The following is an 18,366-nucleotide window of genomic DNA, read 5'->3' on the forward strand; positions in this document are numbered from 1 at the left end:
CCTCCTTGATGAAGAGCTTCCCAATATGCTTACTGTCCATGTTAATAACAACACATCTGAAATTACAGTCACTCCCCTTCAACACAGCAGCAATCAAGAGGTGCTTGTAGTTTAAAACACAGAACTGAAAGACCTTTCCAGGCACATGTTGTGCAAGGAATACTCTGTAACTATTCAATTATTGCTGAGAACCAAAGGGAGCATGTGCAATTGTGGAAACCATATTTTGCCAATATGCAAAGTGTCATTCACGGTTTCTGGGAATAAATACATCCCCTCACTTCCATAATAAACACTGAATACTGTACTGTGTGAACTCTGATTGCTCACATGTCATAGGTACTTAGTGGCTAGTATCTATAAGATCACTGACAACCAGCAATCTCTTCACAAATCTGTGCCACTTAAACATTAAAGCATATTTTATATTCCTGTTAATGCTCCCTCTGGCACCCCTCCTCTGGGAGTACTCATTTGGTCTTTTACCTGAGTTTTTTTTTTTTTAAAGATGGCAAATGCTAGCAAGACCTTCCCACTTCCTGTATGTGGTGAGCCTTTAAACATGTTTGTTCAGCCTCAAGGGCTTGTTTCTCATGGTGCTAGAGTGCTAGTAATACATTGTATTTAAAAAAGCCTCCAGCAAGGTTACATGTTTGACCCTTCCCTACACATAACAATGAACTGCAAGGGGGGATCAGGCAAGAGCAACTTCAGTGTTATTCTTAGGCCACCAGGTTTCTATGTTCTACCTAAAATTGTCATCCGAGTGCAAACAATCAGATGTGAGAACAGCCGCCATTTCAGAAATGAAAAGGGAACTTCCTAGAGTTTTGCTGTACATAACTGTGCACAGACAAAGTGCAGATTCTGTTAATTTCTGGTGTCCAGCTAGTCCACTGCTTGTTTATGGAAAATTTCATCCTCTCCACTGGAAGAGGCAATCTGGTCTGTTGGTAGAGCTGCTAACAAGCCAGGATAAGGGGCCAAAGGGGGAGGATGAGTGCTGGGAAGAGGCAGAAGGGCATCCAAGGCACAGGACAGGTTTATACATACCACCCATGGCAGATATGGGTGGTATGTAAACTAAACATATAAGGTTGTATGTAAACTATACCAATCAGCAAATATGCAGGGCCTTTTTTGGGGGGAGAGGATGCTCCCATTTTATCTGGAGAGGGAGAGTTGCTTGCCTGAGTACCTGACCCTCCCTCCCCCCTCCCAGTGCAAAGTGAATGAAACCATGGAGCATTTTGTCTCTCACTGGGCATCCAGATATACATACATAATTAGGGTGGTCAAGCTGCAGTGGAATGATACTCCCTGTTTGGGTTGGATGTAACACCTGCCCTGCAGAACTGAATGCAGAAAAAGTTGGTTCTGTTTGTTTCCTCTCTAAGCTTGTTGTGTACAGTACTGTTTCTCTGGTCTTTGCCACATCATAAACCTACTTTCTCCCACCTCTCCCTGGAGCTGTTAGTCACATTAAAATGAAACTGTTTGTGTTTTCCAAAAGATAAAATAACTTGCCAAACAAAAATGTAATCAGATAGATGTGCGACATACTTTGAAACATGCAATACCAAAGGAGGACACCCCCACCTGAAGCTTGGGGGACCGCCAAAGATGAAATCTACATGAGATCTGAAGGCAAGTACAGATGCCATTTGAGGAAGAAGATGGGGAAAGCCATACTCACCCTGCAGCAGAAAATAATGCACTGACTCCTGTTTGCACAGGGACAGTACATACATCTGTGCATACGCACTGAGTTAACACTGGATGAGGGAGATGGCAGGCTGATAGCAGAGGAAGGGACACATTTCTTTCAGTGGAATAGATAGGGACTATATAATAGTCCAGGGGTGCTCAAACTTTCAACTTTAGGGATGCTGGACCTTTAACAAGTGTATAGAAGAGAGAATTTCAGCAGGTGTAGCTTGTCATCTGTGGGATGACAAGTTGCACCTGCTGCAAGTCTCACTTCTATACACTTGTTAAAGGTCCAGCATCCCTAAAGTTGAAAGTTTGAGCACCCCTGTAATAGTCAATGGGTGTCAGGAACAATATTCTCACTCCCTGGCCCCCCAGCACTTTCCCAACTACTGCCTTTAGACTCAGGACACCTATCTGAGATTTTCTTCCCTGCTAGATAGGCCTGCACAATAACCTCAGCAAATATAAGGATCTTTCAGGTACTGGGTGTGCTGTTTCAATGCATCCCATACATCCAAACAATACCCAGAAAGTGTGTTTATTTCCTCACTTCTCCTATAAACAGCAACTGGAAGGATTAGCAAGGCTTCTTTGCCACAAGGAAGTGACAAAGAATCACCATACAAAACCTATATGCAAATTTGTAAACTCCCTTCCCTTCCCCCCCCCTTTGCTAAATCAAGTAAACCCTACAAGACACTGTGACAGGGTTAAGGAGAAATGTGAATCCACCATAGGACTGGAAGAATCCACCTCAGAGTCCACATCGTCGAAAAGAGAACAGCCTCCACCATCCAGCCATAGTATCATTTGCTGTGGAGGCTTAAGAGAGGAGTCTGTGGCAGAAGCAATGTCAGGCTGGAGATGGACAATAGTTTTTAAGAGAGCTGCAGGGGGTTTGGGAGAGCCTTCACTTCCCATGCAGTATGCACACATGTATTTCTTTTGACCCACTGCCTTTTCTGATCAAATGGGGTTTGCTGGTTTGGGGAACACTACAAACGCCTACAACATCTTTTTCACCAGAGGTAATAGTGGGATGAGTGTAGAGACACTACAAACAAGTACCCCTCTTTCTAACTGCCTTCAGTTTTATGAAACGGCTATCTGTCTCACCTGCGAGAAACATAGTGGGAATTTTGGGATGCATTGTATCCTAGTACCAAAGCCCTGGGCATCTTTTTTCTGCTAGGGAGCATTCATTTGCAAAACTTCAGATAAGATACAGAGACAGTGTGGTCATTTTACACCTTGTGTTGGAAAGTCTGCTGTAACATTTTGTAGTTTTCTACTATGTCATATAATGAGAGAATAGCTATGATAATGAATGACAAATGAACTCAGAGAATAGAATGGATGTTCATTTACAGTATCTGAAAATGGGCTAGATGTGGGGCTAGATGCACCTTTGGGTTCTGATCCAGCAAAGTTTTTCTTATGTTCTTATGTTCACATATCATGGGAGCACAAACCATGCAAATATTTTGCATGGATAGCGCAATCCTATACATCACACTGTGTCCTATGTGATTTACTCTTGTGCAGGTGTGCCCAGGATTATATGCAGAGTCTAAATGAGGCCCTCTCAGCTTTTGAATGGAGAACCAAAAATAAATGTTGTTGACCACAGCACCTAGTGGGTGGAAATCAGTCAAATCAGACATTATGTCTGCTGCTCAAGAGTTCTGCTGACAGAGTTTGTATTGTGGCAGGGGTCTTAAACTAGGGACTCTAGCAGCAGCACCTTACCCTCTGTGTTATCATGGTAGCCTCCCAGAGGAGCAAGTTGACAACATATTCTCTACTGCCACCACTGCAATGGCCAGAGGGCAGTATTGCAGTTACTGGAACAGGTGATGCAAGGGGTATACAGTGTTTCACCTATAAAGCTGCTGACTCTGGCCTGATTCCTCTTGTCTATGCCAGTCTTGGACAGCCCAACCCTATTTAACTGCCCTCTAGGCAACAAGCTCTGACATGGTCTGTGTTCCCTCCCACAATTCTTGTGCTTGTTTTGTAAGCTTGTTCTCTTTTTGTTTTGTGGTCTATTTAATTAAAATATATATAAATGATAGAACAGTTCAGTTCACCTTTGATACTCACCTGGGGTGGTTCAGTCCTATTGGGTGGAGCTCTTGTTCTGCTCTAGATGTGAACAGGAGGGTATATCAGAGAAAGGCATACTGCTAATTGGTTGTGACTCTGTGAACTGTTCCCAATAAATGACAGTTGTTTATGAGCCTCCCTGTCTCTGCTCAGAGCTGACCTGAGGACAGGACCTATCGGAGCCTGGTAGCCTGAGTGAGTACCCTACCCATGGAATCCACAAGTAAAGAAAAAAGATTGTATGTTTGGCATATACAAACAATGAACAAACATTGAAAATAATGACAGTGAAAGACAGTCAAAACCAGTCTACTGCATAAACAGAACAATCTCAAGACCAGTTCTTATGTCACCATACAGAAGATGCTATCCTCCTCCAGAGCTAATATAACTACTCAGTCTGTTGATACTAGCATGCCCTGTACCGCTTCATCAATTGATCCTGTCAGTCTCTTCCTCTATTCCCTTCTCAAGGGAATTATAAAGCTGTTCACATATTTTTATGCATTGGTAACAACCCATAGGTAAATATGACCCCAGATCCCATTCCATTCACTCCACTGTAGCAAAGGAGTTTTCATTTGATTAAATTCATCCCAATGCTCAGCCTGAAGCACCTTTCCAGTGGATATTAGGGATCTATTTCAAGAAAGTCACAGAGTGCAATTGAAGGGAAGAAGCAGGTGTAATATAAAAAGAGATCTCACAGCATGTCCTTCTGCTGTGGGATGAGCCCTGCTTCACAACTGAAGTGATGGATGTGCATACCAGTGGCTCAAATGTTAGCTTGGCCACCAGTCTTGCCCCTCCTCCATGCTTCAGGTGGGCCATTCACCTTTTTTATTTTAAAAAGTGCTTCAGAAAAATTCATACATGTCTCAGTTCATCAGATTGTTAATTTGTTCTTCATCCAACAAATGAAACAAAGTCATTCCTCATTTTAAAACAGGAAACAGAATAACTTCCACTGTGGCAATATCAGCCATCTCACAACATTACCAAATATTAGGTTTGGGTTTTGTTATTTCTTCCATACCCAACTAATATTCTGTTGCCTAACATGTATGTGCACACACATATGTGGTGATGAGCAGAGATGGTTGATGGCTGACAAACCCCATGTAATTGGATGAGATGCAAAGCAAAATAGCCTGGGGCAATTGCAACATAGCAAACAAAGAATTCAGCTTGGGTGGCTGGAAGATCCAGAAGGAAGCACCAGGGAGATGCTTTTGCTTTGAGGGACACTCATGTACTTAAGATCTAGGTGGGTCAGGGTGCCTGATCATCTGTGTAGATTTGTAAATAAAAATACTGTATGACACAAAAAGCCATAAGTCTCCAATTCTTTACCTCACCAGGAAACAGACCCTGTAGTGGCTACTCCTGGAATGTCCAACTTATGGGAGAAAAACAGCTTCAGGTGTCACCTGTATGTCTAGTGACCTGCCAAGGATGCTTACAGAATCCCACTTTTAATTTCTCTCTAACTACTAAACTGAATATTACCATCAATATATTAATAGACACAGAGCCCAATCCCATCCCCCAGCATGGTGTAGCATGCATCTGCACTATGGAGGCACATGCTGCATGCTGTGGTATGAGGGGGTGGTGATCAGGAGGCCTAGGAGAGGTAAGAAAAGATATTTTGCACTTCTTTACCTCTCTGTAGGCCTTTTGATGGCTTATGGCTCTTCCAAACCAATGGCAGCTTTTTATTTGGCCTAAGTCGAAGGAAAGGGAAGGGATCTGTCAAAAAAGAGGGGATAGGATCCTTATCCACACTAGTGCCACTGGGATCAACCCCCTCCCTGCCCTAGCCCACGCCTGCCCCCTTGAACCCACCTTCTCCCTTCCTGCTTATGACACTCTCCTGCCACTAACTTCCCAAGGCTAACACAGCCTGGGATCTGCAGTGGCATGGATCTGGAGCCATTGCCACTTTGCGGTAGCAGCTCAGACTGTCCTAGCAGCAATGCACTTAATGTGCCATCACTGGGCCTTCTGCAACAGCAGGACACTCCTTTTTCTGTTGTAGATTGGGGATATAATTGGTCCAACTGTCTGCCCAATCCTGAGCAGTGCGCGCCGGCTTACCACTGGCGTGCACTGTTGTAAACATGCCATAAGACACATTTGCGGGCCCTACTGCCAGGCAAGTGCCGGTGGTGGCCCAGCAGAGGCGTGGGGGGAGGTGGGAGGCGGGAGGAGGGCGGGGAGGAGGCATGCGGGGGGGAGGGAGTGGGGATGGAGGGAGGCGGACTGGTGGAACAGAGCTCCACTGGATCTTGAGCCTCCGTGTTGGGCTCGCTGCCCTACATGGAGGCTTTTGATTCACCGCCAACCTTTTGCAACCATTGCAGGGCTCCTCTCTTTACCTGGGGGAAGGGGACTAAAGTTCCCTTCTCCTGAGGAGTCGGTGGCAACTGCCCGGAGTGTGTGGGATGCGGCGGCAGCCATTTTCAGCACTGCTGCAGCCCCGCACCCCGGGCAGCTCAGGATTGGGTTGTGAGTAATCAATATTCTCTTTGGCATACAGAATGATTACTGTTAGCATACAAGTGCTGAAAAGCGGAGTTGACTTAGATTTAGAATAGTTTGCTGTATCACTCAGTAGTATTTGATTTGTGGAGTTGTGACTTCTGTGTCCTCACATGCCTACATCTTTGTAATAACTGCAGAGCAAGAATGGTGATTTCTTGCCCTGCCAGATTTCAAGAAGACAAGGAACTCCATTGATGCACAAGCGAGCAGTGCAAAGATACAGCATCTGTTCCTCAGCAAGGGCTTTGACTGTGAAAGGAAGCCTATACACATTCCCCTGCTGACTGCTGAAGTATTCTGAAGAAGTGCCCTGTAGCCTCAAGCCATACCCAGCAAATGAGGTGAGGGGCAAACCAACAGAAGAAATATACTGTCCTCCCCTTTTCAAAGTTACACAAACATATTCAAGTATAATTTTCCATACTTATGCCATTATTGTTTCCCCCCCCCCAACATTCCTTCATCAGTGGACTCTACCTATCACCTGCCTCTGTGTACAGTCATAGTATTGGAAAAGTTCTCTGAATAAATGCAGGGTCTTCTTAAGGCTGACATCACACAACGACCTGAGCATCCTTTGTTGCCTGGGGCCAGAATGGATGTGTGAAATTTACCACACAGTCCATTTTGTGCATGCTATACCTACCACAGAGTTATCGGTGAAAACATCTGGGTTGTTCTCATATATGAATTTCTCCACCCTTAGCTGGCGAAGTTTGAACATCTTGGATCCCCTGTTGGTGAGGAGAGAGAGTTCTTCTAGCATCACATCTCTGGGGATGCTGATCTTCTTCCCCAGGTTCAGCTTGGACCCTTCTTGTGGCATGACTGAAGGTGTAACAATAAGAACAATGTTAGGTCAAAACAGAGGTGGTGTTAAACATGTGATTGTTCCCTACCTGGTTTCTTTCTATTTTTTAAACCTGCACATTTTTTTTGTTTCATCAGCTGTGAGATGTCTTGGGCACACTGCATTCGGTATTGGGTTCCCTGTGACTCTCTAATCATGAATCAGCTATCAGTTAAGTCGACATTCAATCACAGAGACAATTGAAATGCACATAGAGATGCTTGGGAATGCAATGATCTGGTGAACAGTGAAGGCATGATTGTTGAGTCAAATGACAGGACATAAGACATAAGAATGTGTGGGAAAGTATAGAAAAGTAGAAGCAACCCATGACCAAAAAAAGTGAAGCAGGACCATGAAAGTGGAGGATTCATGTCATGTCTGATTTGTTCCCCAGAACTACAGGAATCTAAACTTTCATCTCTTCATTTAGCAATACCAGTAGTACCCAGAACAGTTCAAGAAGCTCTCTGCTTAATAAAGCATTACAAGTGAATATGCCTTGACTTCTACACCTTGTGTACATGCATGTATGTGTGGCACCCAAAACCTAACCAACTTTACAGCACTGACACAGCTGTGGTGCCAATGGGTCATGTGCTGCATCCTGCAGTTGGGGGGGCAGTCACAGAGGCCTCCTTAAGGTAAGGGAATGTTTGTTCACTTACCTCAGAGCTGCATTGCCCTTACCTTGGTGCTGGAAAGTTGGGTAGGATTGCACCCTGTGTGTGTGTGATTTGCAGGAGAGAACTATCATATGTTGAAGGAGTTAGGCATCCTTCTGCCAATTCTTGCCTGAAAAAGCTTCCTACCCTGCATTCCCATTATCTATTCTAGACAAAACATGGGCTAGATAAAGTCAAGTGCTGCCAAGATAAAGTCTAGTGCTGCCCAAAGTGTCTCTGCAACTTTTAAATCATTGGGCCCATCCTCATTCTAAGGTAGTTCAAGCAGTGCAACTGCCCCACAGCACAGAACAGGGACATGTACGCTCTCCCAACAACCCAAAATAAACCTCCTGGCCAGGGGCAGCACATGCCTTCTTGCTCCCTGAATCCTCCCATTCAGATGCCACCCTTGTGCATGAATGTCTTTTCATGTGAGTGCACACCACCTCATAAATCAGAGGGCAGGGCAGGCAGGCAAAGAAGTGGGCACACCCCCATCTTCCCTTTACTTACAAGGAGTGTGGCATGTGACCTCCTGCTCTGTGCCACTTTGAAATTAAGGGGAAAGGGGATGCTGGGAACTCTCCACTCCCTGCGCCTGCTCATTGCAAACAGCAGGGAGCAGGGGTGCTGCATGCTGCACCTTTCCTAAGTAAAGGGAAGAGGGGAGGAAAGGGGTGGGCTCCCAGTTGCCAATTCCTGCCTACTTGGTGCTTCATATCCACCAAATAAATGAGGAGAGTTGTGGCAACTTTTTTCCTCAGGTCACCTCATGGCACGGCTGGCTCTGCTCTTGACCAGAGACCAGTAGTGATTGAAAGAATACAACTGATGAATTGAAAGATTGAAAGAATACTGGTGATGAATGAAAATGGAAACAGATTTCTTATGGGCGTGTTTATTAGAAAGAAGTCTGCAGATTGTCACAGAGATTGATTTTCAAAAAGGATTACTGTATTTGACAACTGATCGAGACATTGCAGTCCGTAATAGCTGCCATTAGTTCACAAATTGCAAATGAGGCCTAAAAATGTTAGGCTTGTCCTGCGTGATGCCTTTATTAATCATGCCAAATTATTATCTGTGCATATTTGCAAACTGTTTGTAATATTGCTGTATGTTACATGTAGGAAGCATGACAGGGAAAAAAACCACATTACTGTACAAACTGCAGTTTTTATTATCATCTAGCAAATTTGCGTCACAGCAAAAGTAAACAAGGATTTGTTATCTCTCATTTCCCTGGCACCTGCTGTTATTTTCTCATGCTCTTCAAAACATTCAGTGGTTATCTGTTTGGCTCAGGTGGCACCATTCAATTGTTTGAAAGCCCATCCATTTGGTTCACTCACCCACCACATAAAAACAGCAATACAACACCTGCTAACACAGACAAATGTCTCTCTTTCAATTAACGACAGTAGCATTCAGATGACATCAACAGAGTTAGCAATGCCACTGATAAGCTTTAATACTGGCAGGAGCACCAGGCCTGACGATGAACTAAAATGATGTTATGCCAACCCATTGTCTTCATTCCTTTCTTGTATGGAATAAAGATTTGAACCTTGACAATTCCTGCCTGCATTGCTTACAGTAGAAAACAGATGTCAAAAGATATAACAAAAGTCCCTGAGGTTCAAATGATGAACATGCCCGAAAACATCTCTGTATCTTTAAACCTTTTACAAATATCAGCCATGGTGGGGGAGGGGGGAGATCCAGATCAGGGCCACAATGTGGGGGTGGAATTTAACCTTTGCTTGCTGCACTGTTTTCCTGATAAACCTTCCCCCCAAGTTGCCATCAATTCGAAGCCACCAGGTTTGTTGCCCATCATGGCATCTAGTGCAATAACCATTGTCATTGTATTTGTGTGTTCACAATAAGAGCCCATCCTGATTATAATGATAATGATGTGACAATGAAGTTGCCCTGGTGATACTAGTGAAGTTCCTGGGGCAAGTCCACTACATATACCAAACATTCAGATCAGTGCCATTTCGCTCATTTACAGGGATTCAACCCGGCATATGTTTTAGGGCTTTTCTGATCCTAAGTATCTGTGTTCGTGTTAACAGAGTTTATGCTGTTTGTGCTGCCACAGCTGTTCACATCCCAGTCTAAATGTAAGCACATTTGCTGGTACTGTCATGATGATGGGTTGCAAGTAGATGCCCGTTTCTTTATGGGTAAATATTACCAAAGACAATGCTCCAAGCAACACAGCATGCAATCTTTCAGCCACTGTACTACGTTCATTTGGCACATTGAATCATTATAGCTTTAAGAAGGTTTGCACAGGTTCCTGCAAGTATGCTCTTTCATCCCATGGCAACTTATCAACAAATCCCTGTTTTTTTGGGCAAAGCAAAATGATTAAAAAAATTATCTTCTTTTCAGGTCCTGTATGTGTCAGTGCAAGTCTAAAATAATAACTTTGCTGTAGTCATTCTACTTGAAATTAAAGGATTTACACACTAAGGGTGCAATCCCATTTTTGGATTCTAACCAACTTTCCAGGAGCAAGGTAAGGGCAATGCAGCTTCGAGGTAAGAGAACAAACATTCCCTTACCTTGAGGAGGCCTCCATTAATGCTCCCCCACCACAGGATGCACAGCTGTGTCAGTGTGGGAAACTTGGTTAGGATTTGGGCCTAAGAAAGATATATGCACACCTGGGCTGGCCTAGCCATGATACAAATGATGTGGCTTGTGTCAAGCAGTAGGGGAGCAGCAGAGTCAATGTGCTCTGCACCCCAGGTCTTCTGCAGCCTGCCACATGGATCCACATCAACCTACTTCCCTACCCACTCATCTCTCTCCCTCCTCGCCTCTTTAAATGTAAAAGAACAGTATGAGGAAGGAGGGAGGTGAATGGGAAGGAAAGCAAATCATCAGTGCCTGTACCTGGAAAAAAAAACACCAAAAACCAGGCAGGCAGCTGCAATCACTTCACTCACCTTACTCCTTCCTTGCATACTCCCTTTAAACTTAAAGGGACAGTGTGAGGAAAAAGTGAGAGTAGGGAAGCAGCCGCTTACCTCACTCTTTCTTTGCGGTTCCTTTAAGTTAAGCAGAAAGTGCGGGACATGTTGGGAGTTCCCAGCATGACCCACACTTCCTGTTTTGTCAAAAAGGATCATGTGGGAAAAAGTGAAATAAGTGGCTTTTTTCTTTCTTGATTTTTTTTGGGGGGGGTGGTGGTAGCAATGTCAGGCAGCAGATTTGATTGAGCCATATCTGATGGGCACCCACATATTTTCCCATGTTGGGCAAAAAAAATTTTTTAGAGCAATTTATTTGTGGGGATACTGCTGGAGAGCAAAAGACTAAGAACCTCTAGGCCAGACCTCTTTGGACACCTTGGAAAGGAGGAACCTTATATTATTTTTCTACACAGAACTCAACCTGACCACAATCTTCCTCCTCCATCTTTGTGCCTTGTCACCTCCCATGCTATCACATAATATGCAATAGTATTGCATAGCATGCTAGCTGATCCCAATCTGTCATAAAGAAGAGCTCCTATATTTATCCTCTGTCTAGCAATCTACAGACAATACAGGTGTGCTGCAGGTAGAATTCTGGACGAGGCATGTGTATATCTGTGTGCGTGCATACATCTTACCTTCTTGGGTTAGTTCTAAAATGAGCTTAGTAGGCTTTCTCTTCTTGATGGGAGCCGGGGTTCCTGCAAGAGGCATGCTGGGCAAGGGATTTTCTGTATGAGAATGGAACAGTGGAAATGAATGCTTCTTCATGGTGGACACAATGCTATTGCCTGCCACTTCCATGATGGAACACACAAGGTTTACCCCTCCCCTGTCCTCATCTCCTAATGTAAAGGGCATAATCCACACTGGTGGAATCTTTCTCTGTTTGCACCACTACAGGCAACACAGCCCAACAAACTCCTGGCACACCAAGCTCTAGGCGGCATATAATAAGCTGCCACATGGCCCACAGGCTGTAGAGGTACTGCCAGTGCTCACTGTTCTGGCAGGATATTTTGTTGAGATTCTGAGTTAGTTTCAAAATGTTCCCAGTTATCAAATAAAAATTAGCTGCCAAGGAAATGTGGGTTCTGTTGGAGTTCACTTGTCATCATCACTGTCAAGCAGAAGCGTTACATCCCTGTATAGAGGAATCTATTTGTGGATTGCCCTCCACCATCTTACACTACCCAGTTGAGAAGACTGGCTTTTTCGATCTTCGATACATACCATCACACCGTCATGCAAAATATTACACACACTTTGTTCTACTACAATGAAAACATCAGATTTCAACAGTGCCAATGCAGAATGCTGGATGACACTTTTGTAGGGAATATAAAGAAAAAGCAACATATGTTTACAAATACTCCTCAACTTGCATTATGGTACATAAAGAAGAGAGCTCCTGTGAGCATGGGCTAAATGCCTTGGTCTTTTCTCATCACTATCAACTCGCCACTAGCTTTCAAACTGACTTAAGACATGGCTCTTCTCCTTTGCAAACGTGTCACTGGACACATAAGGACATTGTTTCTATAGCAATACACAATAGCTATACACAAATGTAAAATGAAACAGGTCCTAGCCATAGGCCTACAATCTAAAGATAAAGACATGACATGTTAGGGAGGAGAGGGAAGGAAAAGAGTCCATCAAGTAGAGTCAAGATAAACAGATGTGTCTTAAGAAAGTGCTTGGATGTAAAGACAGAGGGGCAGCCCAATCTACCTTAGCTCCCTGTGCGGCAATACAGCGGCACCAACATGCTGCCCACTGCATTCTGCGGGGGGGGGGGGTTGGCCTCTGGAGGCCTCCTTGGGGCAAGGGAACATCTGCCCTTAGGTAAGCCCCTGTCTGTCTGGTGGGTCATACTCTGATCCGCTTGGATTAAGAAGGCCTTTCCTTTCCTCCCTCGTCACCATGTCGCTTCAAACTGTAGCCTCAGTGGCTTCGCTTTATAAAGCAAAACACATTTGTAAAAAGAATCACGAAACAATTTGTAATTCCATCCTCTGTTGCCTTCATGCATCTGACACAGGAAAATAGCTGTTGCCTATAGAAACCCATTGCAAAATAAGCATGCTGGTCTAAGATGCCAGAGCTGTTTTTTCTCCTGCTGTACCTCAGACTGATAGATCCTCACTGGACCTGGACTTAGAAGAGGCATCCTCAGAGGAAGAGGGGTAGCCAGGTCATGCAGATCACCATAGACCTTGAGGAACCATCAGAACTTACCCCTGCCCATAAAAGATCGTTTTGATAAGCAAGCCCAAAGTGCCCCCCTTATGGAACCTTGGGCTTGCTCTAGACTTCCTTGTTTGTTACTCCTGAGACCACAAGAACAGAAGTAGCAGCAGATCAAAGCTATATATCCAAAACTCAGCAGAGAAGTACTTGCCTGGTTGCCACTCTTTTTGGGCCTACTTGGGAGGAAAGAGAAGCAGACACGTGCACAAAAACTCTGGGTAGGAGTTGAGCTTCCTAACCTCTTTTTAAAACCCTTTCAGTTTGGTCTGAGCACTCACTAGCCCCCCTGCTCTAGTTCAGAGGTCTTCCAGGGCCAGTTCCAATGTTTCTTCCTTTACTTCCAGCTTCTGTCCTTGCTTCCAGTTCTCTGTTTCTGGACCTATCATTTTGGCTCCTGGAACACAAGCCTATGCATGCTTACTCAGACTATGCACGTAAGATCCCAGTATTCAATGGGACTTATTTCCAGGGCAGTGTACATAGGATTGCATTTTTGGAGGGGTTTCCTGCCCTAATCCACTGCTTCATCTTGTCATCCCACCCTGCAGGACACACCAGCCTCCTGTGCCAGCCAGACTTGGCCAATCAGGAATGGTCATGGACTAACATTTTATATAGTATTATTACTTTCTAAAACTTATCATACTCTGCAATAGTAGAGTAAAACGGTAAATAACAATAACAATAATAACAACTTTCTTTTTACCCCGCCTTTCTCCCCAAAGGGATTCAAGGCGGCTTACAACAGATTAAAACAGATTAAAAACAAAATAAAGTAAAATAAAGTATTCACCACATATGGCTACCCTTTCACAACTTGTCACTTAATTCTGATTTCCCCCCTGTGTTTTAAGTACCAGCCTTGCTATTCCATGACTTTCACATATAATATTTGTAATCTGCTGGCTCATGTATAACCTGCTGACTTCACTAGGGGCACAATTCACTGGGAATTTCTCATACACATGCCCCACTGAAGGCTATGCATTTCTAGAGCTCCTGTTCATTTTTGTGAGGTTTGTGCAGAGAATATCCTAGTGGACTGTAGTCCTAGATGCCCCATGTTTCCTTAGTATAGGTAAAGATGCAAAAGATATTAAAACCTATTTACTTTCACTACACTACACAAGAATGTAAAATTTTTCATCTATCCAGAGGTTCTCACACATCAGAACCAGGGGACTTCCACTAAAATTGAGTGTTAGGAGAGTTAGAAGAGGAAGGGATAGGCAGGATATTGAGATAATGTTTAACCACAGGACTTCATTCTTTCAGTATTTACAAATGAGACATTTTATAACAAAGAGATGTCAGCAAAATGTTGAGAAAACTATCTAAAATAGAAGCTATTAAAAGGTAAGAGAAAAATAATGTTACAGTTGGCCCTAATCTTACATGAGGATTACATCAGCGTGTAAAGCTAAGATTGCATATATTAAAAAAACAAAAAACAACCCTTGAAAATCCCTTATTCTTTTTAACATCTATGAGAGGCAGGCAGGAACTGAGACTGACTGAGAGAACGGTAGCTTCACTCTCTGGTCTCAGGCTCAATCCAGGGCATGAATTTAATAAATGAAATGGCAGGAGAAATTGTCAGCACTACGTAAATTGTTGTTTTTCTCTGCTTTTGTAAAGTGGGCACAAGGTAAGGACCAACCAAATATAGAAACAACTTACAGTGAAGTAGACTGTCTCCATGGCACACAACAGCCAAAAGATGCCAACAAAACAGGGGTGGGCAAACTTTCAACCGTAGGAATCCCGCACCTTTAACAATTATATACTAGCTCAAATTTCAGCAGGTGCTGAATTCCTGATGAAATTCTCTCTCCTTCATAATTGTTAAAGATCCAGGATCCCTAAAGTTGAAAATGTGCTCACCCCTGCAACAGAAGAATGGAAATTAAAGGAAGTACAATAAAAATGACCTCTAGATAAATCTATTTTACCCTGCTAACAGTGCAAAGAGACACTTTTTCAGGTGTCTCTGAAAAAGACACCTGAAAAGACATGGGGTACAAGCCATGATGTGTATGCGCAACCTCCTGATTTTAGAAATGGGTTATGTCAGAATGCCAGATGCAGGGGAGGGCACCAGGATGAGGTCTCTTGTTATCTGGTGTGCTCCCTGGGGCATTTGGTGGGCCGCTGTGAGATACAGGAAGCTGGACTAGATGGGCCTATGGCCTGATCCAGTGGGGCTGTTCTTATATTCTTATTTTGTCTGTAAACTGCTTTGTTAGTTTTTTTGTTGTTGAAAACGGTATATAAATATTCTTAATAATAATAATAATAATAGCATATGGCGTCTAAAGGTTTAACAGAATTGATAAAGTGCACGCGTTTTAAGTGCTGGAAGTGTGCAGTTAGTGCAGATTTTCTAGAGTTGTCCTCTCTAGAAAAGGGTGGAGTTGTCCCCAGTCAGACAGAGTGTAAGAAATGAACTTATTTATTAGATAACATCCTTTAGGTTTAGAACAGCCCCAGTAAATAATGCTGGGGTCAACATAAGAGAGATACAAAAGAAAGATGATTACAGGGCAGCAGGAGCTAGAATTAAGGCAAATGCATTTATAATACATTTGCTGACAACAGCAAAGATTGCTTATGACAGACACTGGAAACTAAATACAGACCCAGAACAGAAACAGTATCCAACCAAATATATCCCAAGCTAGAAGGAGTACCCTAAATAAGGCATGCTCAGGAAATATGAAGGATGTATAACTTAAGTAAATTTTGGTAGTTTAGGTAATTATTTTTCATTCAAAAAGATGCAAAGGTTGAAATCCTACGCACACTTTCGAAGTAAGTCCCACTCAACCCAGTGGGACTTACTTCTGAGTAAGGATAGTATGCATAGGATTGTGCTGAAAAAGATATACGGTACTAGGTTTGATTCAAAAGATAAGGGGTAGCAACCATCTAGTACTCTGCCATAGGGAATTCCCTCTGCAAACAGAAGCTCTCTGCATGCATGGAAGATGTATTCTGCTCACAATGGGATCCCTGTGCAAGCAGAAGAGGAACTTTGCATGAGTGGAAAATTCCTTTTATCCAGATGGTGGAAGTGCTAGTTGGGATGCATCATATTATATGTTTTTACAATTTTTATATGTTTGTGCTCTTGGTCTTTGTATATGTGCCTATGCTGATTTTCACTTTTGACTATTATTAAAGGGGATCTTGTAATATGAGCTAGTAATCTTATTTTTAAATTGCAAAATTATTCATAGGATTAAATGAACTGCAATGTACTAGAAACTTCTTGAATTTATCCGTGATCATACCATAAGCACATACATATCCTTAATATTCTGTCAATCTTCTGATAATTATTGGCACAAATAGGTGAAGCACTTTAACTAAAAAAAAAAAAAATTAAGTACCTGTACATAGTTTTAAAGTCTTCATGACCTTGGCTTTTGAGTTTACAAATCCCCTTTCTGTAAAAGCCACCAAAGAAATCTCAATTTTCTTGAAATTTAAAATTTTTAAGTGATTTTACTCATTTTTATGAACTTCCATACTGTGCAGTTCCAATTAGTGAATTCAGATCAGGCTTTCAGCAGCCACCATAGTGTTTCTACTTACACTAGGTGTAAGCTGGTTGTTTGGATGAATGAAGCTGCATGTCACATTCCTGATCCACTGTATTTTGAAACCAATGTCCTAACCAGAATTGCCAGCCAGGGATGAAAGCTTGTGTCAGAGACCAAGGCTACAATCCTGCACATGCTTTCCGAGAGTAAACACTATTCAACACAATGGAACTTACTTCTGGGCAGGTGTACATAGGATTGCACTGCCAGTGTCAGTCCAAACTGACAGCTGAAAGCAAGTATGCTTGCTACAATGCAGTGGCATTCCTGGGAGGGGGCAAATGCCCAGAGCATCACACCTCCAAGGGTGGTGTCACCTTCCTCCCTCCTGCCGCCACCCACCCTGTCTGGGGGCTTTCGGACAGCTGGGTAGGCTGCGTGCTACCACCTCAACCCTCTGAAGGCCTTCTGAGGCCTCCAGAAGAGCAAAAATCGCTCCTTCTGGTTTTCAGCTGATTTTCGGCCTTCTGGAGGCCATAGCAGGCACTGTAGCACAGGCATGCTCCAGAAACTGCAGATCCCGTACCTGCAGTTTCACTTATTCGGGGATGTGGGACTGCCCCCCCTCCCCGGTGATTAAAACTGCCAGGAGACAGCCTTCTCCTTTAAAGAAGATTTTGGCTGGGGTACGTTCTTAAAGGACCTAATGGAATTGTGGGGGGGGGGGAGTGCACTCTCCCAGCCAATTATGTCATTTAGGGACATATACCATTCAAAAGGTCCCTTTAGATCACTAGAATCTTTGCTCTAAAAGGAGCTTTTGACTGAGGTATGTCCTTAAATGACCTAATGGGCTGGGGGATGTGAAGCCCCCACTGCCTCCTGGCAGCCTGGCTCTTTGAGAAAAAAGAAAACTAGATGGAGGTAGGAAGAAAGTGGTTAAGGTCCACGTCCCGTTAACATCCAGCTAGTTTTTCAGACGCGCCCAGGCTGCCTGGAGGCAACCTGAAGGTTGCATTGAGCTACTAAGTTTGTGATCTACTTTAAGAAAGTATTCCACCCTTGAACGGTAATCGTGCGGGGGGGGGGGGGACACCTGCTCACAATATCTGATTTCCAGTATCCACAAGGGGTTTGGAACAGAACCCCCGCAGATACTGGGGCATGCCTGTACAATGAAACCAGCAGATAAGAGTCCCACCACTCCAGCTACCAAAGTTATGAAGTTCTTGGCTCCTAGGATACTGTTACTGGGGCCATGTTGGACCTAGACCATCCTAGACCAGGATGATCACCAGGGAAAAGACACTGCCGAAAAAGAGAGCGGCCTGAACCAGGGGGAGGAATCCGAGTATTGATATTGCTTTGGTACTCAGGCAACCAGTATGTGACTTTGGAGGGGGGGGCACTTTGTAGTGCCTGTTCAACATGTATACACTACTGTATAAATAAATAAAAATATTTGACTTTTGATATTCATTATATTTCTGTTATTGACACAGTTTATGGTAATTCAGGTGCTCTAGATATAGGTTTGTCTGGAGTATCTACCCGAATGTGTTTGTGGCTTTCATTATAATATTAAGAAGAGGTGGCAGCTGTTAATAAATAGCCTTTGGTCCAAGATTTTCACTCGTCTGAATAGTGGAGCTGACAAGTAGTGGAAATGCTCATACGTTGCCTGTCAACAG

The 18,366-nt window shown here is 43.5% G+C and overlaps 1 protein-coding gene across 1 annotated transcript in view; it reads right to left on the minus strand.

Moving 5' to 3' along the window:
* The window catches only part of MYOZ1 (myozenin 1), a 36,313-nt gene that overhangs the window by 13,589 nt on the left and 4,358 nt on the right, over positions 1-18,366 (minus strand). Inside the window, exons 2-3 of the mRNA XM_066622008.1 lie at positions 11,516-11,608; positions 7,013-7,194 (exon numbers count right to left, since the gene is read on the minus strand). Of these exons, the coding sequence (XP_066478105.1) occupies positions 7,013-7,194; positions 11,516-11,591 (258 nt within the window). The 5' untranslated portion in view covers positions 11,592-11,608. The remainder of the gene's footprint in view (positions 1-7,012; positions 7,195-11,515; positions 11,609-18,366) is intronic.

The sequence above is a fragment of the Tiliqua scincoides genome, chromosome 3, assembly GCF_035046505.1.
Source record: "Tiliqua scincoides isolate rTilSci1 chromosome 3, rTilSci1.hap2, whole genome shotgun sequence".
Classification (NCBI taxonomy): Eukaryota; Metazoa; Chordata; class Lepidosauria; order Squamata; family Scincidae; genus Tiliqua; species Tiliqua scincoides.